At 43.4% G+C, this 25,684-nt stretch overlaps 1 protein-coding gene across 2 annotated transcripts in view; it reads left to right on the top strand.

Moving 5' to 3' along the window:
• GPR107 (G protein-coupled receptor 107) overlaps window positions 1-25,684 on the top strand; it is a 54,079-nt gene that overhangs the window by 21,653 nt on the left and 6,742 nt on the right. The window contains exons 2-15 of one of the 2 annotated variants that reach the window (XM_073640736.1): window positions 2,312-2,437; window positions 2,680-2,730; window positions 3,019-3,107; window positions 3,212-3,360; window positions 4,364-4,701; window positions 5,346-5,387; window positions 5,481-5,582; window positions 6,941-7,074; window positions 7,529-7,604; window positions 7,713-7,786; window positions 9,709-9,826; window positions 11,338-11,468; window positions 16,386-16,429; window positions 21,249-21,298. In XM_073640736.1, the coding sequence (XP_073496837.1) occupies window positions 2,312-2,437; window positions 2,680-2,730; window positions 3,019-3,107; window positions 3,212-3,360; window positions 4,364-4,701; window positions 5,346-5,387; window positions 5,481-5,582; window positions 6,941-7,074; window positions 7,529-7,604; window positions 7,713-7,786; window positions 9,709-9,826; window positions 11,338-11,468; window positions 16,386-16,429; window positions 21,249-21,298 (1,524 nt within the window). The remainder of the gene's footprint in view (window positions 1-2,311; window positions 2,438-2,679; window positions 2,731-3,018; window positions 3,108-3,211; window positions 3,361-4,363; window positions 4,702-5,345; window positions 5,388-5,480; window positions 5,583-6,940; window positions 7,075-7,528; window positions 7,605-7,712; window positions 7,787-9,708; window positions 9,827-11,337; window positions 11,469-16,385; window positions 16,430-21,248; window positions 21,299-25,684) is intronic. The other variant, XM_073640737.1, reaches the window with a different exon arrangement.

Raw genomic sequence — 25,684 nt, forward strand, 5'->3', positions numbered from 1 at the left:
AGGAAGGGGATCAAAGGAGGAGGAGAGTGACAGGAAGGGGACCAGAGGGGGAGGAGAGTGACAGGAAGGGGACCAGAGGGGGAGGAGAGTGACAGGAAGGGGACCAGAGGGGGAGGAGAGTGACAGGAAGGGGACCAGAGGGGGAGGAGAGTGACAGGAAGGGGAAGAGAGTGACAGGAAATGGATCAGATGGGGAGGAGAGTGACAGGAAGAATAAGAGAGTGGCAGGAAGAGGATCAGAGGGGGAGGAGAGTGACAGGAAGGGGATCAGAGGAGGAGGAGAGTGACAGGAAGGGGACCAGAGGGGGAGGAGAGTGACAGGAAGGGGACCAGAGGGGGAGGAGAGTGACAGGAAGGGGACCAGAGGGGGAGGAGAGTGACAGGAAGGGGAAGAGAGTGACAGGAAATGGATCAGATCGGGAGGAGAGTGACAGGAAGAGGAAGAGAGTGGCAGGAAGGGGATCAGAGGAGGAGGAGAGTGACAGGAAGGGGACCAGAGGGGCAGGAGAGTGACAGGAAGGGGACCAGAGGGGGAGGAGAGTGACAGGAAGGGGACCAGAGGGGGAGGAGAGTGACAGGAGGAGGGGGGACAGAGGGGGAAAAGAGTGACAGGAGGGGGAGGAGAGTGACAGGAAGAGGATCAGAGGGGGAGGAGAGTGACAGGAAGAGGATCAGAGGGGGAGGAGAGTGACAGGAAGAGGATCAGAGGGGGAGGAGAGTGACAGGAAGAAGATCAGAGGGGGAGGAGAGTGAGAGGAAGAGGATCAGAGGGGGAGGAGAGTGAGAGGAAGAGGATCAGAGGGGGAGGAGAGTGAGAGGAAGAGGATCAGAGGGGGAGGAGAGTGAGAGGAAGAGGATCAGAGGGGGAGGAGAGTGACAGGAAGAGGATCAGAGGGGGAGGAGAGTGACAGGAAGAGGATCAAAGGGGGAGGAGAGTGACAGGAAGAGGATCAAAGGGGGAGGAGAGTGACAGGAAGAGGATCAGAGGGGGAGGAGAGTGACAGGAAGGAGAAGAGAGTGACAGGAAGAGGATCAGAGGGGGAGGAGAGTGACAGGAAGAGGATCAGAGGGGGAGGAGAGTGACAGGAAGAGGATCAGAGGGAGAGGAGAGTGACAGGAAGAGGATCAGAGGGGGGGGAGAGTGACAGGAAGAGGATCAGAGGGAGAAGAGAGTGACAGGAAGAGGATCAGAGGGGGAGGAGAGTGACAGGAAGAGGATCAGAGGGGGAGGAGAGTGACAGGACGAGGATCAGAGGGTGAGGAGAGTGACAGGAAGGGGACCAGACGGGGAGGAGAGTGACAGGAAGGGGACCAGAGGGGGAGGAGAGTGACAGGAAGGGGACCAGAGGGGGAGGAGAGTGACAGGAAGGGGAAGAGAGTGACAGCAAGAGGATCAGATGGGGAGGAGAGTGACAGGAAGAATAAGAGAGTGGCAGGAAGAGGATCAGAGGGGGAGGAGAGTGACAGGAAGGGGATCAGAGGAGGAGGAGAGTGACAGGAAGGGGACCAGAGGGGGAGGAGAGTGACAGGAAGGGGACCAGAGGGGGAGGAGAGTGACAGGAAGGGGACCAGAGGGGGAGGAGAGTGACAGGAAGGGGACCAGAGGGGGAGGAGAGTGACAGGAAGGGGACCAGAGGGGGAGGAGAGTGACAGGAAGGGGACCAGAGGGGGAGGAGAGTGACAGGAGGAGGGGGGACAGAGGGGGAAAAGAGTGACAGGAGGGGGAAGAGCGTGACAGGAAGAGGATCAGAGAGGGAGGAGAGTGACAGGAAGAGGATCAGAGGGGGAGGAGAGTGACTGGAAGGGGATCAGAGGGGGAGGAAAGTGACAGGAGATGGAGAGGAGGGGGAGAGAGGGACAGGAGAGGGGTAGTGACAGGAGGGAGATGAAAGGGACAGTAGGGGTAGGAGAGCTACAGGGGGGTAACATGAGGGGGATGAGAAAGACAGGAGTGAGAGGAGAGCATCAGGTTGGAATGAAAATAAAATGGGGAAACGCGAGGTGTTAGGTTGTGAGGAAACGGGACGACGGGGTGTAAAAAGTGTGATAGAGGAGAGGATGGGTGAGGACAAGAGATGGAATAAAGAAGGTGGTGACAGGAGGGAGCGATGAGCAGGCGAGGACTAGTGGCTGGGAGAGTGGAGCATGTGAAGGGTTGCGGGTGATGTGGGGGCTACATATGAGGGGTGACGGGAGGATGAGGAGAACTGGAGGTGGTGACAGAAGTGCAGGGGGCGTCAGGTGATGTGGGACCATGTTGGGGCTTTCTGTGGCGGGCAGACCCCTGACCCTATCTTTCGCCTTCGCACAGGACGACGCGCGGCAGAAGGTTCGCCTGAACACGTTCGGCTTCTTCACTAATGGTTACATGAATGTGACAGTCACCAGCCTCTCTATAAAGGGCTTCAACAAACTCACAGAAGTGGGCAACCGGCTGGTAGGTGGCAGGCATGCTGTGTGGGGCTCGCGCTGAGCACTCGGTGACAACCGATGCGGCCGCTTTTTGCTTCCTTTGATAGGTGGAGGTTGTTGCCCAGGAATATTAAACCCTAGATTTATCCTCCTTACTGGGTCCTTTTTCCGGTCCACACTCCGGTAGATCTGGGCGGTTGGTTTCCTTATTATTTTGGACTTCTCTGCCTTTCTTCTCGTCACCTTCACTCTGTTCTTCTCATGCAGTTCGGATTCAGCTTGGACCGAACCAAGAATGACGGCTTCTCCACATATCTGGTAAGAGGCCCGGATTATACCATGATGGACAGGCAGTGGGGGTCATTTACATGAAACTCTGCCCCCCTTCTCCTTGTGCGGTCCGGTTTCCCTGCTGTAATCCAATCCCTATTTATCTCTATAGGTTCTGATTTCTTCTTAAACAGGTTCCATATTGGAGCATGAATTCTCCTTCCTGGCCCATTAGAAATTGTGGTTCTGTCCCTCCCCTGCTTTACCCTGAAGCCCTGATCACTTTCTCCAGCATAGTTACTTTCTATAGATGACTTTGTGCCTTTTCTCGACCAGGACCAGGAAATCCATGACTGCATCCTAAAGAAGATGGACAGTCGCCCCAAAGATGCCGCCCTCCTGCAGCTCAACTTCTCTGATAGAAGGTATACTATTTTGCTTTTTTCTGCAATCTTCTGTTATTGTACCTCTTATACAATCGTCATCATCTCTGCCTCTTCCCCTGTTCTTCCTCTTCCCTCCTTCGTAGCGTTTGTGTGAGCACCGCTGACGACAACCTTCTACCCCACCTCGTCTTCACCATCCCGAAGGAGGGCGACAAAAGTTCTGCCACTCAGAGCTCCGCAGAGAAGCCGGAGCCCAAGCCCCCAGCCGGAAAGAAGGAGCGCAGAGACACAGGTAAACCAGGGACTGACCTGCCTGCAAAACTCTGCTGCCAATCAGTGAGCTCTCAGGCTTCAGATCTGCATGTTCAGGCTCTGTACCGGGTAAAGGCCGATGTGCTGCATTGTTAGAGATGTAGTGGATCACTCATGGCTGTTATAAACATTACTTCTCCCACTATGCACCCTGACAGGCAGTGTAATACAGACTACATCTCCCACAATGCACCCTGACAGGCAGTGTCATACAGACAGCTTCTCCCACAATGCACCCTGACGGGCAGCGTAATGCAGACTACATCTCCCACAATGCACCCTGACGGGCAGCGTAATGCAGACTAGATCTCCCACAATGCACCCTGACGGGCAGCGTAATGCAGACTGCATCTCCCACAATGCACCCTGACGGGCAGCGTAATGCAGACTACATCTCCCACAATGCACCCTGACGGGCAGCGTAATACAGACAACATCTCCCACAATGCACCCTGACGGGCAGTGTAATGCAGACTACATCTCCCACAATGCACCCTGACGGGCAGTGTAATGCAGGCTACATCTCCCACAATGCACCCTGACGGGCAGCGTAATGCAGGCTACATCTCCCACAATGCACCCTGACAGGCATCTTAATGCTGGCTACATCTCTCACAATGCACCCTGCCGTCTGTTCGCTTTTTATAGAGCGGGGTTATTTTTATATTTCTACACCCGTCCCCCCTCTATGCGCAGCAAAAATCCCTCTCTTTTCACCATGCCGTTATCGAGCGAAGAGAGGGCGGTATTATGGGCACGGGATACTGTGATGCACCACTGCTGGGGGTGTTCGCTACTGTGACATGAGGGTTCAGGGCTCAAACTGATGTTTTTGTGCTTCTGGGGTCACATGAATAGTGGGGGGCAGAAGAGGAAAAACAGATTTTGTGGTAACCTCCTTTTATTTATTTTTTTGGGATATTGTAACACTCATCCAAATTTTGGAAGGTTTTGGACAATCACATCAATTTCTTTTGATACAGAACAAAAGAAAAAGACGGGGGAAAAGATTGATCCCAAAACCGAAGTGGAGAGCAAGCTGGGAGACGAGGCCGACGCCAAGGGGGACCCCAAGGCCGACGCCAAGGGGGACCCCAAGGCCGACGCCAAGGGGGACCCCAAGGCCGACGCCAAGGGGGACCCCAAGGCCGACGCCAAGGGGGACCCCAAGGCCGACGCCAAGGGGGACCCCAAGGCCGACGACGCCAAGGCGGACCCCAAGGCCGTTGCTAAAGTGGACTCCGAGGCTGTCGCCAAAGTGGTCCTCAAGCCAGACCCCAAGGCTGTGAAAAATGGTAACAAAGAGCAGAAAAAAAACACAGTAAGTTTCATGTGATAGAAAACTATAGTGGGTGTGAAGATATTTTTAAATTTTGCCTTTTAAGGAGTCCTTGGAGTTACAGGCCCACAGCCTTAGGTGGCACTACTGAGAGATTCACATGTGCCTCCTGATCCCTTGCAGCCATATGAGTCCTTATGTTGATAATTTCTTTGCCCCTCCTTCAGTTCTGCCTGGCAGTCAATCAGCCGCCTGCCCATCCCCACATGGTGTAGAGGCGCCTGACTGAATCTCTGCTTGTAAAACCTGATCTGTCAGCGGCCCAATGTTTATTTTCAATCTGAAATGTGTCGTTCAGACCAGAGTTACAATCCTGAAGGTTACACGCTACATAGCGGCTGGTTGAGACTATTACATCATCGATACATCATCTGTTTCTCCAGGAATTGCTTCTTCTCCCTTCAGTATATACATGGCACAGCACCGCACATTGGGTTATGGGCGTGCCGGGTACTGCAGCTGCTTCACATTGCCTGGAAACTGTTCTAACAATTAGAACTACAAGGAATGATGAGGGCTGTAGTCCGGGGTTTTGTCAGTGAGGGAAGACGTAGTCTGTGATTTAGACTGTGATGTATGATTGGGTATATGACCGTTCCCTTGCCTAATGTCACCTGTCATTGCAGTGTTATCAGATGCTGGTGAAGGACGGGGTGGCCTCATTTCAGGTAAGTCACGAATACGATGTGCACTCACTGCTATTATTACCCGGCGCTGGTCAATATCGGCATCTTCTATTCATCCGTCTCCTCTTTCCTTAGTTCTCGTTCAATGTGACCAAGCCGGAGATGGAGGGGCAGTACAGCCTTTATTTCCACAGCTGCGTCAGCGACAACCGGCAGCAGAACCCCTTCAGTCTGGATGTAAGTGCACCCTCGTATCGCCTCGAGACCCCTGTGGTCAGACGTAAGGATGTGCCATAATCATATGCCCGGTCTTTCACCAATGTGCGTTATACAGCCAGCCCCTGCCGCTATCCGTTGCACTGATTACAGCCAACTAATTAGATGCCACTGTCAATTTTTGACAGCGGCAAGTAAATTGTTGCAATCAGCCTGCAACGAGAATGTGGTATGCCAATGGGTCTGGCCTGGTTCACCCCAGCATATTTCATGGTCCGTATAGGGACGGCAATGCCTTAACTGTCCACTTATCTCCCAACCCGAACTTGAAGCCTCATATGTGTCCTGCTCAGTCTGGGCATTAAAGTCTGTATGCGGACCATGAAATGCGCTGGTGTGACCCCAGCCTTACTGAAGGGCCCAGTCACCACTATCTTCGTGATCCCATGGAGCCCAATCATAGGAGATCATCATTTTTGCTATATATTGCAATGCTTGGGGATTACTGTATATAGTCCAAGAGATCAAATGATTGCAGGTTCCAGTCTCCTTAGGACTAAAACAATAAGTCAATAAAATAAAAGCAACAAGAAATAATACAGATATTAAAAAAGATATTGCGGTAGTTGATTCATCACTGATTCCAATTTAAAAATAAATAAAAAATTCCTTTACTAAGTAAAAGTCCGATAAAATGATAACATTAATAAAGCCATAATGCTAATGTCGTAAAGAAAACAAATTAGAATGGTCTGAAATGTCATGTTTTGCACATCCCCCCAAAAAATGGAATAAACAGAACCCAAAATGACGTACGTACCCCTAAATGGTACAAATAAAAACTACAGCTCACTACACAAAATACAAGCCCTCACACAAGTCTACATAACAATAAAAAGATACGGCTTTCAGAAAATGGTAAAACAAATAAACCACATTTTTTTCTACAAAGTTCTGAATTATTTTTTTTTACTACTAAAATATGAGGGAAAAAAAAAACAAGTTTATTGTCTCCGTAATCGCACTGATCTGGAGAATCCTGATCGTGTCGGGTCACTTTGATCACACAATGGACGCTGAAAAAACAAGAAAGATAGTAATATTGCAATTTTTGTTTTATTATTTCACCGCATTTTGGAATTTATTTCCCCGTTTTTCAGCACATTATATGGTAAAATGAACAGTGTCATTAAACATTGCAACTCGTCCCTCAATAAATAACAAGCCCTCCTACAGCCGTATAGATGGGAGAAAAAATGGTTACGGCCCTTGGAAGAAGGAGATGGGGAAAAATAAAGACCAGCTCAAAAATGAGAAATCGACAACACTTGGAGGGGTTAAAAGTGTCTTTCCGTCACTTTTGTTTGCTCGTCTTACAGATCTCCATCACAGAGAGAAATCCTGAGAGCTTCTTGTCAGCAGATGAGATCCCTCTGCCTAAACTCTACATCTCCATGGCTCTGTTCTTCTTCATCTCCGGCCTCGTCTGGGTTCACATCCTCCGGAAGCGCAGGTGCAGCATTGCTTCTTCCTTTGCTTTGGTTTTCTTGCAGCGTCCTCTGTGCTCGCGTCTGTCTGACTGTGTGCCGGACGCTTTTCTGATAAATCCTTTTCACATAAACATGCGGTGAAATGACTGACGCGTCCAGTAATCCACTGAGGCTTCTCAGGCTCCATCTGATTACTGCATCTTGTCATTTACCAGATATGGGACATTCAACCACTCATACACAGCAAACATGGCCGCTGCTGCGTGAGCCCCACAATGACAGTGTAAGGAGCTGTGTATATCAGAAGGGGCAAGTTATGTCCAACTCCCTTCACATCGGGTCCTGCAGTCTCTGCGGTGAGGATCTGAGGCCGGGGTTCGGCTTTACTTGCCCCTTGCTGGATTTGTGGCTGTTGATAAATGCACAGCGATGACTCCAGTGTGGAAATGGTTAATAATCACTACCCCTCTATTCTAGAAGTGATGTATTCAAGATCCACTGGTTGATGGCTGCGCTGCCCTTCACCAAGTCGCTGTCATTGGTGTTCCACACGGTAGGTACCTGACACCCTGTTATGCCAGGGCCCGATGGTGGGCGGCCACATAGGAGGCTATTAGGACATGAGTCTACCGGTCACTTATTCTGCCTCTTTTACCTCCAGATCGATTATCACTATATCGCAACTCAGGGTTATCCAATCGAGGGCTGGGCCGTTGTGTACTACATCACTCACCTGTAAGTAACCAGGTACCACTCTGTCCTCTATCTGCACCCACTCTTTACAACGCGTCTATCACATATCTACATGGCAGGTGATATGTCTCCGATATGTGCTCTCTGCAGGTCCGCAGACTCGCTATAGAATAAGGCAGCACATTGTGCAGGAAAAAAGGAACATTGTTATATAGGAGACCGATGGTTGGGCTTAAAGGACATGATTGGCCTGTGAATGTGGGCCCTATCATATAGATGTACACGCTGGGAGCTTTCTAGGCATGTACCACAGACAGACTGTCACTGGCTCCGCTGGGGTGGTGGACTCAAGGGAATGTGTCATCAAAAAAAATTTTTTTTCAACAATTGAAAAGATATTAAATACTTTATGTTTTATTTTTGAAAAGAAAACCTTGGTTTGATATTTTCCACTTTTAAACACTAGGGGGAGCAGGTGCTGAAATTTTCTATGAAAACCTAGTGTAGTGCAGCTCATATTATGACTGTAGTAAAAGTGGGCGGAGTTTGGTCACTTGTGAGACATCACTTTTCTCAACCCCTTCTGGGTGTCTGCTAAAGGGTAAGGGAGGATGAAGTTTAGGATCACAGTGCAGACAGATTACTAAAGACTGCAAAGTGATACTGATTCTATTAGTTGGTGCTGCTCACTGTATCACACGCTGGGATTAGATACAGGGCTCAGTGTAATTTATCACACATGATGGCATTAGATACATGGCACTGCAGGCTGTATCACACATCATCCAGTCTATCTGGGATCACATGAAGAGACAGAAGGATTTGCACAAGCCTCATAAACAGAAGATCTGGGGTCAGTCTTCTGAGATGTTTGGAACAACCTCCTGTCGAGTTTCTTCAGAACTTGTGTACAAGTGATAAGAAGTGATGCACAAGTGATAAAAAGTGATGCAGTTATCTATTAACACTTCTATATATGAAAGCTTCTTACTCTGCAGTATTTTTTTTCCACACCTGCCTAGAACTTTTGCACAGTACTATATATGCAGTCAAGAACTTGCAGCAGAGATGAGGTTAATAGCAGTGACTGGAGCTGGTTCAAATTGATTTTCATGACCACATCTGTAATCTTAGGCCCCTGGACAGGATTGGGAGAACCACCTCCCGGCCCCCTCGCCTCTTTTTTTTTTTAGCCTGTCTGGTATGATGTTGTTGTTGCATTGTGACACACGTGATGTCGTGCCAGGGTGACTGCTCAGAAGAAGAGCCATAGATGCCAGGAGGTAGGGGGCCGTTCTCAGGGCTTTAGTACAGCACCTAGAGATTACAGTCCTGTGAATTGATTTGCATCAATTCTATCAAAGATGTTTATGTAATCAAGAACTTTCAGCAGGGATGAGGTTAATAGCAGTCGGTCCTGTGATAGCAGATATGAGCTAGAAGCAGATGCTCGGGAGCAGAGTTGTAGGGAAAATAATTATCCATCTGGCTGGAGCAGAGTTTAGAGGAAGATGAGGCTAAAGCCTACAAAAACATGTGTTAGCTAGGTGTTATACTATCTGAACACTCAGGCAACTCATAGCTGCCTGAGCCGTCCTTTAAAGGTTTTGGATGATGACATCTGAGCTGGGCTACCAGAGTCACCTGAGACAGCCTAGTACAGAAGGAGCCGGCCATAGGAGAAGGAAGCACGGCCCAGCCCTGGATCCAGGACAGGCAAGTAACAGACACTGTTCACTTTGGTCCACAAATATACAGTCTGTTTGTCACAGTTTCCAGAGCTGCATTCACCATTCTTCTCTGGCTGATACAGAGCGTGAGTCACACAGGACATTTCTTCCCGTTGTCTGTCTCCTCCAGTGATTTGCAGCTGATGGATGTGGAGCAGATGACTTGCTGCTGTACAATGTCTGATAACATTTCCTATCCGCTCTGGTACTAACCCTGGGATTGTTACCTGACAGGCTGAAAGGTGCGCTGCTGTTCATTACCATCGCTCTGATCGGAACTGGCTGGGCCTTCGTCAAGCACATTCTGTCCGATAAGGATAAGAAGATCTTCATGATTGTGATCCCGCTCCAGGTAGGGATTGGGCGCAGTGCACATTTGTGCCGCCTTCATGCTTGTGCCATACACATCCCGTGCCTTTATATAAAGGATGTCCATACATAACGCCTGTAGCCGTAGTGATTGTAACTCGCTCTATTTGTTGTGGTTTTTCAGTTGTCCATCAACATAACCATATGAGTTGCTGTCTAAAAAAGCTAGATGTGATGGGCTGCTGCATCTAAATGGTTAGACAACAGCTCATTAAGCAATATCAATGGGAAAGTGGAAAACAGAATAAAATAAATGGCAGCAGGAGGTAGAGGGTTAACTGTGCCCCGACATTATATCCCGAGCTTATAATGATGCAGCAGTAATCTGGCCACTCCTAGTAATAGTGCCTGACTTCATATTAGTCGCAGGTGTGGATGGTGGTGTCTTTCAAGACGTCTCTACATTCTCCAAAAATCACATACAGTCAATAGTGAACAGTCCTGGGCTGCAGATTTTACTCATTGAATTCCATTTTCTCATTTTGGCCCCCCGCCATGTCCTCTGCCTTTACACACACGTGACAGAACCTCCAGTGGTGCAGAGCTCACTGACCCCAGCCCGGTCCTGTAATAGGAGACACCGGGGTAACAAGTCCGTTCCTGACATTTCTTCCTCCTGAATCTTCCCCATCACCTGTGAGTGATATTACTGAGAAGTGGAAGGAACCGCAGCAACTCGGCCACAAGGTGGAGACCCCGTAACATTACAGAGCGGGGGGCCAAGACTGAGGAGCAGAGGGCAAGAAAGTCACCACTGCTCTGCTGGCCCTAAAACTGCAGTGTTCAGACATCTGGTATATTAACATCAGCACAAACACTGCGCCCCCGCTGGGAGTTTCATGGCCAAGAAGCTACATGCAGCCGTACATCACCAAGCACAATGACGATCGTCGGATGGAGTGGTGTAAAGCCGCCACCACTGGACTCTGGAAGAGACATGTTCTGTGCAGTGACGGATCACACTTCTCTATCTGGCGTCTGATGGAGGAGTCTGGGTTTGGTGAATGCCAGGAGAACGTTACCCCCTGACTGCATTGTGCCCGCTGTGCTGATGGTGGAAGATTATAATGCTATGGGCTGTTATCAGGGGGCGGCCAAGGCCTCTTAATTCCAGTGAGGGGAAATCTTAATCTTCAGCACAAGACATTGTGGACAATTGTAGTCTCTGGTTTTGTGGAAACAATTTGCGGAAGGCCCTTTACTGTTCCGCATGACTGTGCCCAGCGCACAAGGTCCATACAGACATGGAGGAGTAAGAACAAGAGCGACCGCACAGAGCCCGGACCTCAGCCCATCCAAGAACGGAGATTGTGAGCCCGGCCTCCCCCCAACATTAGGGTCTGACCCCAGAAATGCTCTTCTGGATGAAGGGGAAAAAGTTTCTTCATGTTTCCAAAATCTTGAAGAAATGTGGATGAGGGGCACATAGTTTTCTCCGTATAATGTGTTATCTTCTGTGTGATTTCGGGGTTAACGTCTCGCTTTTACTCTTAGGTTTTGGCCAATGTGGCTTACATCATCATCGAGTCTACAGAGGAGGGCACCACGGATTCTGGGCTGTGGAAAGAAATACTTTTCCTTGTGGACCTCATGTGTTGTGGCGCCATCTTGTTCCCCGTTATATGGTAATATATGGCATCAGTCTCCACATTATTTTATGTAACAAGCCACGGGTGAATATGAATCTGGGGGGCTCCTCCTATTTATTTCATGTTTTGGACCGACACCTACCAGAACATTTGCAGTGTTGCTTGTAGCGAGGCTCATTCATCTGCTCTATGGGGGGATGGTTTGTGGATGATGAGAATCCAGTTTGCCGTTATAACTGGTTCTCTACAGGAGTGAAGTATACATGAAGGTCAGTGGTGGTCACGTCGCCTGCAGCTACTGTATGTATACTTTTTTTTTTTTTTTAGGGACAACAGCTGGAGATATTACTGAGATCCCACCAGTTTGTCAGAGAGACGCAACTCCGCTGCCTCCAATAGTCAGGGCAATTACACAAATGCCTGGCTAGTGATGGCGAGGCCGCGGCTGCTTCCTTTACTAGGCTGGTTATTGGGGAACTCACAGTAAGCGTATGGTATATATACCTCCGTTACCAATGCATGGGATATATATACAGTTGAAACCAGAAGTTTCCATACACTATATAAATAGACACATATGCATGTTTTTCCCAATATCTGACGTGAAATAAGAATAAACCTTTCCCTTTTTAGGTCAATTAGGATTACTATCATTTTTAATATTTGCCAAATGCCAGAATAATGAGAGAGAGAGAGAGAATGTTTTAAGGCATTTTTATTACTTACTGCAAAGTCAAAGGTTTACGTACATTTCATTACTATTTGGTACCATTGCCCTTAAACTGAATGACTTGGGTCAAACGTTTGGGATATCCTTCCACAAGCTTCTCACAATAGTTGTTCGGAATTTGGGCCTATTCCTCCTGACAAAACTGGTGTAACTGCTCCAGGTTTGTAGGTCGCCTTGCTCGGACCTGCCTTTTCAGCTTTGCCCATAAAGTTTCAATAGGAATGAGATCAGGGCTTTGTGATGGCCTCTCCAAAACATTGACTTTGTTCTCCTTAAGCCACTTTGTTACCATTTTTGCAGTATGCTTCGGGTCATTGTCCATTTGGAAGACCCATTTCCGCCCAAGCTTTAACTTCCTGGCTGATGTCTTGAGATGTTGCTTCAGTATTGCCGCATAATCTTCTTTTCTCATGATGCCATCTATTTTGTGAAGTGCACCAGTCCCTCCTGCAGCAAAACAATCCCACAACATGATGCTGCCACCCCCGTGTTTCACAGTTGGGAGGGTGTTCTTAAGCTTCCAAGCTTCTCCCTTTTTCCTCCAAATATAACGATGGTCATTATGCCCAAAATGTTCAACTTTAGTTTCATCAGACCACGGGACATGTCTCCAAGAATTTAGGTCTTTGTTCCTGTGTGCATTTTCAAACATTAATCAGCTTTTTTATGTTTCTTTTGGCGTAATGGCTCCTTCCAGAGTGGCCTTTCAGCCCATGTTGATACAGCACCCGTTTAACTGTGGATATTGACAAAATCTTACCTGCTTCCGCTGTAATTTTCACAAGGTCTTTTGCTTTTGTCCTTGGGTTGATATGCACATGTCGGACCAAAGAATGTTCATCTCTGGGACACAGAACCTGTCTCCTTCCTGAGCGGTATGATGGCTGGACATTCCAATCTTGTTTGTACTTGCGTATAATTGTTTGTACAGATGAACGATGCACCTTCAGGTATCTTGAAATTGTACCCAAGGATGAGCCAGACTTGTGCAAGTCCACAATTCTCTTCCTGATATCTTGGCTAATTTCTTTAGACTTTCCCAAAGAAGCAGTGTGTTTCAGGTGTGCATTAAAATACATCCACAGGTGTGTCTCTAATTAACTCGGATGCTTTCAACACATGACATTATCATATGGGCAGTCCAGAATTGTTTAAAGGCATAGTAATCTTCGTGTATGTAAACTTTTGACTTTGCAGTAAGTAATAAAAATGACTTAAAACATTCTCTCTCTCTCTCATTATTCTGGCATTTGGCAAATATTAAAAATTATGGTAATCTTAATTGACCTAAAACGGGAAAGGTTTATTCTGATTTCATGTCAAATAATGAGAAAAACCTGCAGATGTGTCTTTTTACATAGTGTATGTAAACTTCTGGTTTCAACTGTATATATACCCCGATACCATTACTGCCAACTCCACAATAACAAAATGAACAACTAGCTACTACCACCAATTGTTTATACATGCCAATTTGACACCCATTACAGGTAGCGTATTGCTTCAGGGATGCTGTTTACAGAGCAAGAGAAGCTCAGCTATTACATTTTATATATTTAATCCGGAAAAGCAGACAGTGTTTATAAAAAAAAAAAAAATGTACAAAGATGTTACAAAATGGGATCTAAACAATACAGTATATACAGTTACATAGAATAAAATGAATCACAAAATAAAAAGTACTAAACCTGGGTCACTGAAATGGCTCAGAGCTTAGCAGAGGGAGGTGCTCCTTAGGAAAATGGACAGAACCACCTTAGGAAGCTGTACCTTCCAGGACAGACAAATGACCAAAACCCAACCTCTGCTTTTATTAGATCACATTTATTATGCCCACATACCTTGCCTTGGTGAGCTCATATGGGGGCTGATTGTGGGATATACTAGGTCTTTTAGAAGTTTGAGATCCCTAACTTTCAGGATAGCTTCGCCCCTGCAGGTCCCAGGCAGTAGATCTATAGAGATGAAACATGTCGTGGATAGCATCATCCATCAGTCCAATATTAAGTTTGAGGGGTTAGAATTGCCTTACTATGTGAGTGAATGCGTTATGTTCGTCCCTTCACCATGACGCCGAAATATATTCCCCATAAATATCGGATTGATTCAAACTGACCACTAGCTACAAAAAGTCTGTTGACCCTTGTTTTGAACAGAGGAAGCTTTTGCCTTGGAAATGCACTTCTCCACCTCTGAATACAGGAATCCCAGGCTTATTGACTAGCTCTCAGAGCAGATCTCCTGTTGTAATTACCTGGTCACTGCAGTAGATCACTACTTCAATGGATGTTGAAGTGTCAGCTCTTTCTCGCTTCCCCAGTAATAATTAATCCCATATGTTCGATGTGAGGGTGATATGTCCCCTCCAGAGATGTCTTTATGGATTTTAATTTTTCTTTATGACATATATTATATACTTAACTTACACACACACAGCAGGTGAAGTTTTTTAATTAAATATATTTATAAAAGTGCTATTGACATGAAATTCTCACCAGATGTTGGTAACAACTCATGCAATCCACACAGGCAAAGAAATCAAGCCATAGATGTCCTTACTTTTAAGTTATGTGTAATAATGAGAAATTACACAGGGAAAAAGTATTGAACACGCTTACTGAACTTTATTTAATACTTTGAACAAAAGTATTTTGGCAGTGATGACAGCTTCAAGACGCCTCCTTTATGGAGAAACTAGTCGCATGCATTGCTCAGGTGTAATTTTGTCCCATTCTTGCACACAAACACTCCTCATATCCTGAAGGTCCTATGAGCTCCTTTTATGAAGTCTGAGGTTTATTTCCTTCCATACATTTTCTATTGGATTCAGGTGATCGGCTGGGCCATTCTAGCAGCTTTATATTCTCTCTCTGAAACCAATTGAGAGTTTCCTTAGCTGTGTGTTTGGGGTCATGGTCTTGCTGAAATGTCCACCTTTGTTTCATCTTCTTCATCCTGGTAGATGGGAGCAGATTTTTATTAAGAATTTCTCAGTACATTTGTCCATTCATCCTTCCTTCAATCATATGAAGTTTGCCAGTGCTGTATGCTGAAAAATGGCCCCACACCATGATGTTCCCACCTCCAAATGTCATTGTTGGTATGGTGATTTGGGGTGATATGCAGTGCCTTTTGGCCTCCATTCATTTGGCATCTATTTCACAGGCTTGTCTAAATGTTGTTGAGCAAAACTGTAAACCTGCTTGATCATGCTTTTTCTTCAGCAATAGTCTTGTGTGGTGAGCGTGCATACAGGCCATGGATGTTGAGTGTATTACTTATGGTTTTCTTTGAAACAAATGTACCTGTTGATTCCAGGTCTTTCTGTAGCTCTCCAGAGGTGGTCTTTGGTTGTTGGACAACTCTTCTGATAATCCTTTTGTTTGAAATATTGTGGGGGGGGGCACCTGGTCGTGGCCGGTTTATGGTGAAATTATGTTCTTTACACTTCAGGATTATGGCCCCAACAGTGCTCATTGGATCCCTCAGTAGTTTAGAAATTCTTCTGTAACCAATGCCATCAATATGTTTTTCAACAATAAGGTTGCGAAGATCTTGAGACAGCTCACTGGTTTTACCCATCATGCGATGTTCCTTGTGTGGTACCTTGGTAATGAGACTCCTTCTTATAGGCCATCAGTTGAACCAGCTGATATTATTTTTCACTAAGTGGCTGGATTGCTTTCTAATTACTGATAGATTTCAGCTGGTGTCATGACTTTCCATGGATTTTTGCACCTTCTCTCTTTCTTCATGTGTTCAAGACTTTCGGCCTGTGTCATTTCTCATTATTACAGATAACTTAATTCATGGACATCTATGGTGTGATTTCTTTGCCTATGTGGATTGGATGGGTTGTTACCGACATCTGGTGAGAATTTCATGTCAATAGCACCAGTAGAAATGTATTTACTTAGAAAATTGGTGACGTGTTCAATACTTATTTCACCCTCTGTATATATCCTCCTGCATCCATCTGTGACCTACAGACATATGGGATCTACAGGGGTTAATCTTCCTCTGCGGTCGATCTGGTCGTTCTTGCAGGTAACGGGGCAGATTTTGGAGCCATCCATCGTCTTCCTCATCCTCTATACTATGGTCATACCAGTCCGGTTGTACGGCTGTAGTTTAGGGTTAGTGATTTCTCCTCATCCTGTTACATTTCACGCCTTGTGTGCTGACCACCCCCCTGAGCTTTTATATTCTCCATTTCCTCCCAGGTCCATCCGACATCTTCAGGAAGCTTCAGCGACGGATGGAAAAGGTAAATCTGTATTTTTTTGCATATTCTTAGTGTTGAGTACCGCGCTCCATTATTGTATTCGGAGCTGGTGCCCTTAGATCACAGCTGCCTCTGCTCTCGGAGGCACCGTGCTGGGCTGCTGCATTGCCGATATAAAGCCATTCTTCTCCAGCAGGTGGCGATATAAATCTTCGCGCTGACACTTTATCGCAGCGCGTCACACATAGGGACCGTCTCCTGTGCGCTGCAGCTTGTATATAACATGGTATATAGCATGTGTAGTAAGCGCTCGCAGAATACGTCATCGCTGCAGGATCCGTGTCTGGAGAAGCCAAACACGATGGCACCTTTATCTCCACAGTGTTTGGCTTGGATTATAAATGATGGGAGTCGGAGGAATCGCCTTCATCACCAGGCATCATCATTAGTAGGAAATCTCCCAGCTTGTGTGATTGGTACCGCAGCACATTATTAGTATTGGTCTAGCGCCATTTATTCTATGGCACTTTACATGTGAAAAGGTATCTAAATAGCAAAAAACAAGTGCAATATTTTGGTGTTCACATGCACTAGCATAGGCAGCTGCACATACAGCGCCCCCTGTAGTCTGCACCACCCAGCGACCTCTCGTGGGGTTTAGGAAGCAATGTTCCTACTCTTGGCTGTAGATCATTCTCTTTTACTCCGCCATGACGGATGGTTTATATCCATTCACATCTGTGCCCAGTATATTGCCATGTGTATTAATTGCTTCCATTGCTTGTTACAAGGCACCAATCCAGCTTCCACATGGCTGTACGTCTCTTCTGCTCCTCGGAGCCTCTCCTGTAGGGACATGACCCTTCCTGTACCCAAAACCCATCAGCCGCATCCAACATCCTGCATTATCTACTCCACCCTTTCCCTGCCGGCCGCCAGCTATCGATCCCTGATTTAATGGTCTTTGCCGGTAGTTAATGGCACCCCGGATAATTGTGGAGGGCGTGGGTGAGAGTGTAGACGATTCCCGGGGGCGAAGTCAGACATGTTTACTCTTCACAAAGTGATGGGTTTGTGATGACGTGCCAGGAACGCATCAAAGAGAGGAAATAGCGGAGACCGATTACAGCAGCATTTTAGCTTGCGGGAAGGTCAGCATCTGCTAAAAATGAGTAAACTCCTATCATGGGCGCTGCTGGGAGTTGTAGTTCTGCAACAGCCAATCAGGCAGTTGTAGTTTTGCAATAGCTGGGACAGATTGAACAGATGAATGATGTAGGGTGAATCCCACCACTTCTACCATAGGATCAGGTTCATGATGGGAATAGAGAACCAGATCCTGTGATCATGTATTGAAAAAGTTTTGAGAAAAATTTAAAAAAAATATTTAAATCCAAAAAAAAAAAAACACGATAGGGTAAATGCCGTACAGAAAAAAAAAATCTAAACGCCAGAATATATCTATTCATTTTTTTTTTCTTCTCTTGATTGCCGCACTTCCGCAAAAAAGCAGCAATAAAAATCAATCAAAATGTTGAGTTCCCCAAAATGGTATCAATATAAAGTATTGCTCTGAGCGCACAGAACAAGTCCTCACACCGCTCCAACGACTGAATAATGTGTCAGAAAATGGTGACACAAAAAGAGTATTTGTTTTTACAAAAAAATTTTAAGGTACTAAAATATAAGAAAAAAATTACAAATTTGGCATCACCAAAATCATACTGACCTGAAGAAGCATGATTATCGATGAGCGCTATAAAAATAAAACTCCAAAAAAACTATGTGGGAATTGCTTTGATTTTAGATTTTTTTTCGTTTCATGGCACATGGAATATTTTTTCTCGTTTTTCAGTACGTTCTAAAGTGAATGACGTCATTCAAAACTGCAACTTGTCCCTCAAAAAAAAAAAAACAGGCCGTCATACAGCGATGGGGATGGGAAAATAAAAACGTTAAGCCTCTCGGAAGACGGGCAGAGAAAAAAACAAAACAAAAAAGGTTAAATTGTCAGGAAGTTTCATTTGGGGTTTATGAAGCCTAAATAACATACCGGAGTATTGTGGGTTAGTGGAGGGGTCCCTGATATGACCCTCATTCTTAGCACATCTATAAAGAGTGTCTCCCTGGAGGATCCCGCAGCTTCCCTAGCTCTGTAATGCTTCATGTCTCCTGCGGGGGTGCTGTAGGGATCATGAGCACTTGCTCATTGGTCAGGAATCCCAAACTCAAGCTCTCTCCTTGCTTTCGGTGAATGGGAACAATACTGACTTGCTGGCCTAGGACGTCTCACATGCACAGATCTCCTGCTAGTTGGGTACAATGTATCAGGCTGAATAAGACTTGTAGAAAACACTCATTTGTTAGATGTCTTAGTTTTGATAATAATATATAAAAATTTTATTATTCACTGGCAGCAAGCAGAGATGTTAAATTTGGGTAAAATTGATACATTTAGCCAGGTCGGGTTCAGTTTATATTTAGCGAGGGGCCCGTTTTCCTGCGACCCCATGAATTGTTGGACGGTCCAGCAGCTGCAGAGTCGTGAATGGTGTGGCTGAGCGATGTCTGCGGGTCCCCGTCCTCCCCCATCGCCCTCCTTCACCACATACAGGCTGTGTTAGTAATTAATTATCTGGGTTTAGGTAGCAGATCTGCTCCGTCACATACCTCTCCCCTGACCTGTCTATATATGGCTGCTTGCTGTGCCTCCGCCTGATGCTGTGACCCCGGGAACACAGCATGTTTACACATGTAAACAAAGCCTCCATTACTGACATTGGCCCGCGGTGATCGGCTGCTGCTGCCACTTGGCAGCACGTCATACCACAAAGTTTTCCAACAGGGCGGGCTAGTTAATAAGGACACAGCGGCTGGATGTGCGCCCTCCTCACGTCGTGTTAAGTCTCTTACGGCCAGGTTTTAGCAATGATGAGGTCTGTGTATTGGACCTGTCTGATGCTTATTGGACCCGTCCGGTACAGAACGAGGGTCCGGTCACTGAGCGTTTTAGGTGGGGATGGTCCAGGGCGTTCCACTTCTACCCTGGCTGATGATGGGTCTCATGCACGGCCGGCAGGTAATGAATAGGGGCAGCATATCTGCCTTCACCTCTCACTGCAGCCTCATCCGCCCTCTTAGTTCCAGGCAATGGATATTGGGGTCCCCGACGCCTATTTTCCACTATTTTAGCACTATTTCTAGCATTTCCTCCTCCCCATAAATGCTGCTGCCAGCTTCATTATGCAACTGCCATGATTGTCTGGCAATATCGAAGACTTATATATAGACGTAGCGACCAGTGTAGAGGTGTACAGTAACCTTTGCTTTTTTTGGGAGAGCTCTGAGGTGCGGTGCAGGTGATTACAGCAGAGTGGGTATTATGTGGGGGTCAGAAAGGCAGCATGGCTGGTTCCAATGGGGTTATGTGATGGAAAATGCTATCTGGGGTCTGTGACGGATAACACGCCTAGCTGTTATGGAGGCACTGTGCCTTGCATGGTTATGGGGGGCACCGCGCATTGCACGGTTACGGGGGGACTGTGATGACCTCTTATCAGCACATAAGAGAAATTTTGAGGGCACCACCAAATAATTGGGATCTGCCTAGCACATACTTAAAGGGCAAATGAAACAAAATGGAGAAAAAAAAAGTATGTAAATGCCATGGGATCACCATATAAACATATTTTTTTTAATTTGAGTTACAAATGATAAAACTAGTGATGGAAAACACAAAGTTAGAAACATTAAAAAGCCAATCAGCTATATATATATATATATATATATATATATATATATATATATATATATATATATATATATATATATATATATATATATAATATATATACGGTGAGAGACTATAACAAGACATTTGATGCAGAGATAAACAACACTCATAAAGAGCAATATATAAATAGACAAAAATGGTATAATTGGAAGGAATGTCCAATATTAGGCTATATGAGATCACTATAATAAATGTAGAAATCAAGTATACCAGACAAACCTGATAAGAAAGTGAGCAACACCCATGATATAGAATATATAAGTATAACCCTTCAGGGAAAGCAGTGTATGAGGGAGGAATGCCTAATATTCTCACTTCTTTTTTTCTCCTTCTCGTTTCATTTGACCTCTTATGAGCACATAAGAACCTTGAAAATCCTCCCCTAAAATCCGGAGTTCCTCGTAGTGGCTGCTAATGAGGACCTGACAATAAATCATTTGTCTCTGGCTGTTCTGCCCTGAAGTGCAATACTCTGTAGGAGAGGCTTGGAGCACCGGGACATCACCAGTAGACGATCTCCACATGGCCCCGAGGCCGGAGATCTCCCAGCTGCCCCTTCTCAGCTCACCGTTTTCCTAAACCAATTCTTGGCGACATTCACTATGAGCCATTCAATTAGCAGAGCAGAATGTGCCAGGTATGGATGATCAGCTCCATGGAGAATTCACATTATTCCTGCTCATAGACAGACTGGTTAAAGGAGAACTCCACCTTACAAGGAGCGGCATCGCCAGTCCTATGTTCACACATTTCATTTTGGGATCTATTTGCCCCAATCTCATCCAGACTCTGTAATCTGCTGTACTGAGAAGATCACAGTCCCCACTAATGAGTGACACGGACCCTCATCCATATAAGGGGGAACCTCCACTTGTCCATTAATGGGGGATGCAGCCCTCCTATCTCAGTCATGTAAGACTCGTATAACATTATAGATGCTAAGAAATAAATAAGGAGCAGTACAGATGTCTGTAACTGTCTGTATCCAGTAGATTGTGAGGACGAGCGACCCATCCCTGACATTTCCTCACACTCATTATTAATCCTATTTATTCTTTTTTTTGTCAGCTGCAATCAACTTGGCAAAACTGAAGCTTTTCAGACATTACTACGTCATGGTGAGTCAGGAAGGAAGGAGGAGATGGACACCATGTATCCGACAAAGAAACATACAGCGTCATATCTGCCCCCTATGAACAGTGATATAACTACTATAATACTGAGAAAGTAGTGTGAGACCCGTCAGGTTCCACAGAAAATCAGCTCACCCATGGATAAATGGATCCCTATTGCACGGACGATCTTGTAGTATTGCAAGGTTCTACAATGAAGAAAACGTGTAAATCCAGCAAAGGGCCCAATAAAATATTCTTCTTTTTTTAAAGTCAACTAAAATCCATAAATATTAATATGCATATGAATAAGGACATCAGTCAGAAACGCGTCTGCGGTTATTAATATTTGTGAATTTTAATGGACTTTAAATAAAGAAGAACATAAGAATATAACTACTATAATACTGCCCCTATGTACAAGAATATAACTACTATAATACTGCCTCCTATGTACAAGAATATAACTACTATAATACTGCCTCTATGTACAAGAATATAACTACTATAATACTGCCCCTATGTACAAGAATATAACTATAATACTGCCCCCTATGTACAAGAATATAACTACTATAATACTGCCTCTATGTACAAGAATATAACTACTATAATACTGCCTCTATGTACAAGAATATAACTACTATAATACTGCCCCTATGTACAAGAATATAACTATAATACTGCCCCCTATGTACAAGAATATAACTACTATAATACTGCCCCCTATGTACAAGAATATAACTACTATAATACTGCCTCTATGTACAAGAATATAACTACTATAATACTACCCCTATGTACAAGAATATAACTACTATAATACTACCCCTATGTACAAGAATATAACTACTATAATACTACCCCTATGTACAAGAATATAACTACTATAATACTGCCCCCTATGTACAAGAATATAACTACTATAATACTACCCCTATGTACAAGAATATAACTACTATAATACTGCCTCCTATGTACAAGAATATAACTACTATAATACTACCCCTATGTACAAGAATATAACTACTATAATACTGCCCCTATGTACAAGAATATAACTACTATAATACTGCCTCCTATGTACAAGAATATAACTACTATAATACTGCCTCTATGTACAAGAATATAACTACTATAATACTGCCCCTATGTACAAGAATATAACTACTATAATACTACCCCTATGTACAAGAATATAACTACTATAATACTGCCTCCTATGTACAAGAATATAACTACTATAATACTACCCCTATGTACAAGAATATAACTACTATAATACTACCCCTATGTACAAGAATATAACTACTATAATACTGCCCCTATGTACAAGAATATAACTACTATAATACTGCCTCCTATGTACAAGAATATAACTACTATAATACTGCCTCTATGTACAAGAATATAACTACTATAATACTGCCCCTATGTACAAGAATATAACTATAATACTGCCCCCTATGTACAAGAATATAACTACTATAATACTGCCTCTATGTACAAGAATATAACTACTATAATACTGCCTCTATGTACAAGAATATAACTACTATAATACTGCCCCTATGTACAAGAATATAACTATAATACTGCCCCCTATGTACAAGAATATAACTACTATAATACTGCCCCCTATGTACAAGAATATAACTACTATAATACTGCCTCTATGTACAAGAATATAACTACTATAATACTACCCCTATGTACAAGAATATAACTACTATAATACTACCCCTATGTACAAGAATATAACTACTATAATACTACCCCTATGTACAAGAATATAACTACTATAATACTGCCCCCTATGTACAAGAATATAACTACTATAATACTACCCCTATGTACAAGAATATAACTACTATAATACTGCCTCCTATGTACAAGAATATAACTACTATAATACTACCCCTATGTACAAGAATATAACTACTATAATACTGCCCCTATGTACAAGAATATAACTACTATAATACTGCCTCCTATGTACAAGAATATAACTACTATAATACTGCCTCTATGTACAAGAATATAACTACTATAATACTGCCCCTATGTACAAGAATATAACTACTATAATACTACCCCTATGTACAAGAATATAACTACTATAATACTGCCTCCTATGTACAAGAATATAACTACTATAATACTACCCCTATGTACAAGAATATAACTACTATAATACTACCCCTATGTACAAGAATATAACTACTATAATACTGCCCCTATGTACAAGAATATAACTACTATAATACTGCCTCCTATGTACAAGAATATAACTACTATAATACTGCCTCTATGTACAAGAATATAACTACTATAATACTGCCCCTATGTACAAGAATATAACTATAATACTGCCCCCTATGTACAAGAATATAACTACTATAATACTGCCTCTATGTACAAGAATATAACTACTATAATACTGCCTCTATGTACAAGAATATAACTACTATAATACTGCCCCTATGTACAAGAATATAACTATAATACTGCCCCCTATGTACAAGAATATAACTACTATAATACTGCCCCCTATGTACAAGAATATAACTACTATAATACTGCCTCTATGTACAAGAATATAACTACTATAATACTACCCCTATGTACAAGAATATAACTACTATAATACTACCCCTATGTACAAGAATATAACTACTATAATACTACCCCTATGTACAAGAATATAACTACTATAATACTACCCCTATGTACAAGAATATAACTACTATAATACTACCCCTATGTACAAGAATATAACTACTATAATACTGCCTCCTATGTACAAGAATATAACTACTATAATACTGCCTCTATGTACAAGAATATAACTACTATAATACTGCCCCTATGTACAAGAATATAACTATAATACTGCCCCCTATGTACAAGAATATAACTACTATAATACTGCCTCTATGTACAAGAATATAACTACTATAATACTGCCTCTATGTACAAGAATATAACTACTATAATACTGCCCCTATGTACAAGAATATAACTATAATACTGCCCCCTATGTACAAGAATATAACTACTATAATACTGCCTCTATGTACAAGAATATAACTACTATAATACTGCCCCTATGTACAAGAATATAACTATAATACTGCCCCCTATGTACAAGAATATAACTACTATAATACTGCCCCCTATGTACAAGAATATAACTACTATAATACTGCCTCTATGTACAAGAATATAACTACTATAATACTACCCCTATGTACAAGAATATAACTACTATAATACTACCCCTATGTACAAGAATATAACTACTATAATACTACCCCTATGTACAAGAATATAACTACTATAATACTGCCCCCTATGTACAAGAATATAACTACTATAATACTACCCCTATGTACAAGAATATAACTACTATAATACTGCCTCCTATGTACAAGAATATAACTACTATAATACTACCCCTATGTACAAGAATATAACTACTATAATACTGCCCCTATGTACAAGAATATAACTACTATAATACTGCCTCCTATGTACAAGAATATAACTACTATAATACTGCCTCTATGTACAAGAATATAACTACTATAATACTACCCCTATGTACAAGAATATAACTACTATAATACTACCCCTATGTACAAGAATATAACTACTATAATACTGCCTCCTATGTACAAGAATATAACTACTATAATACTACCCCTATGTACAAGAATATAACTACTATAATACTGCCCCTATGTACAAGAATATAACTACTATAATACTGCCTCCTATGTACAAGAATATAACTACTATAATACTGCCTCTATGTACAAGAATATAACTACTATAATACTGCCCCTATGTACAAGAATATAACTATAATACTGCCCCCTATGTACAAGAATATAACTACTATAATACTGCCTCTATGTACAAGAATATAACTACTATAATACTGCCTCTATGTACAAGAATATAACTACTATAATACTGCCCCTATGTACAAGAATATAACTATAATACTGCCCCCTATGTACAAGAATATAACTACTATAATACTGCCCCCTATGTACAAGAATATAACTACTATAATACTGCCTCTATGTACAAGAATATAACTACTATAATACTACCCCTATGTACAAGAATATAACTACTATAATACTACCCCTATGTACAAGAATATAACTACTATAATACTACCCCTATGTACAAGAATATAACTACTATAATACTACCCCTATGTACAAGAATATAACTACTATAATACTACCCCTATGTACAAGAATATAACTACTATAATACTGCCTCCTATGTACAAGAATATAACTACTATAATACTGCCTCTATGTACAAGAATATAACTACTATAATACTGCCCCTATGTACAAGAATATAACTATA

This window comes from Phyllobates terribilis, unplaced genomic scaffold (genome assembly GCF_046119375.1).
Source record: "Phyllobates terribilis strain yellow unplaced genomic scaffold, ASM4611937v1 Scaffold_7__3_contigs__length_470593459, whole genome shotgun sequence".
Lineage (NCBI taxonomy): Eukaryota > Metazoa > Chordata > Amphibia > Anura > Dendrobatidae > Phyllobates > Phyllobates terribilis.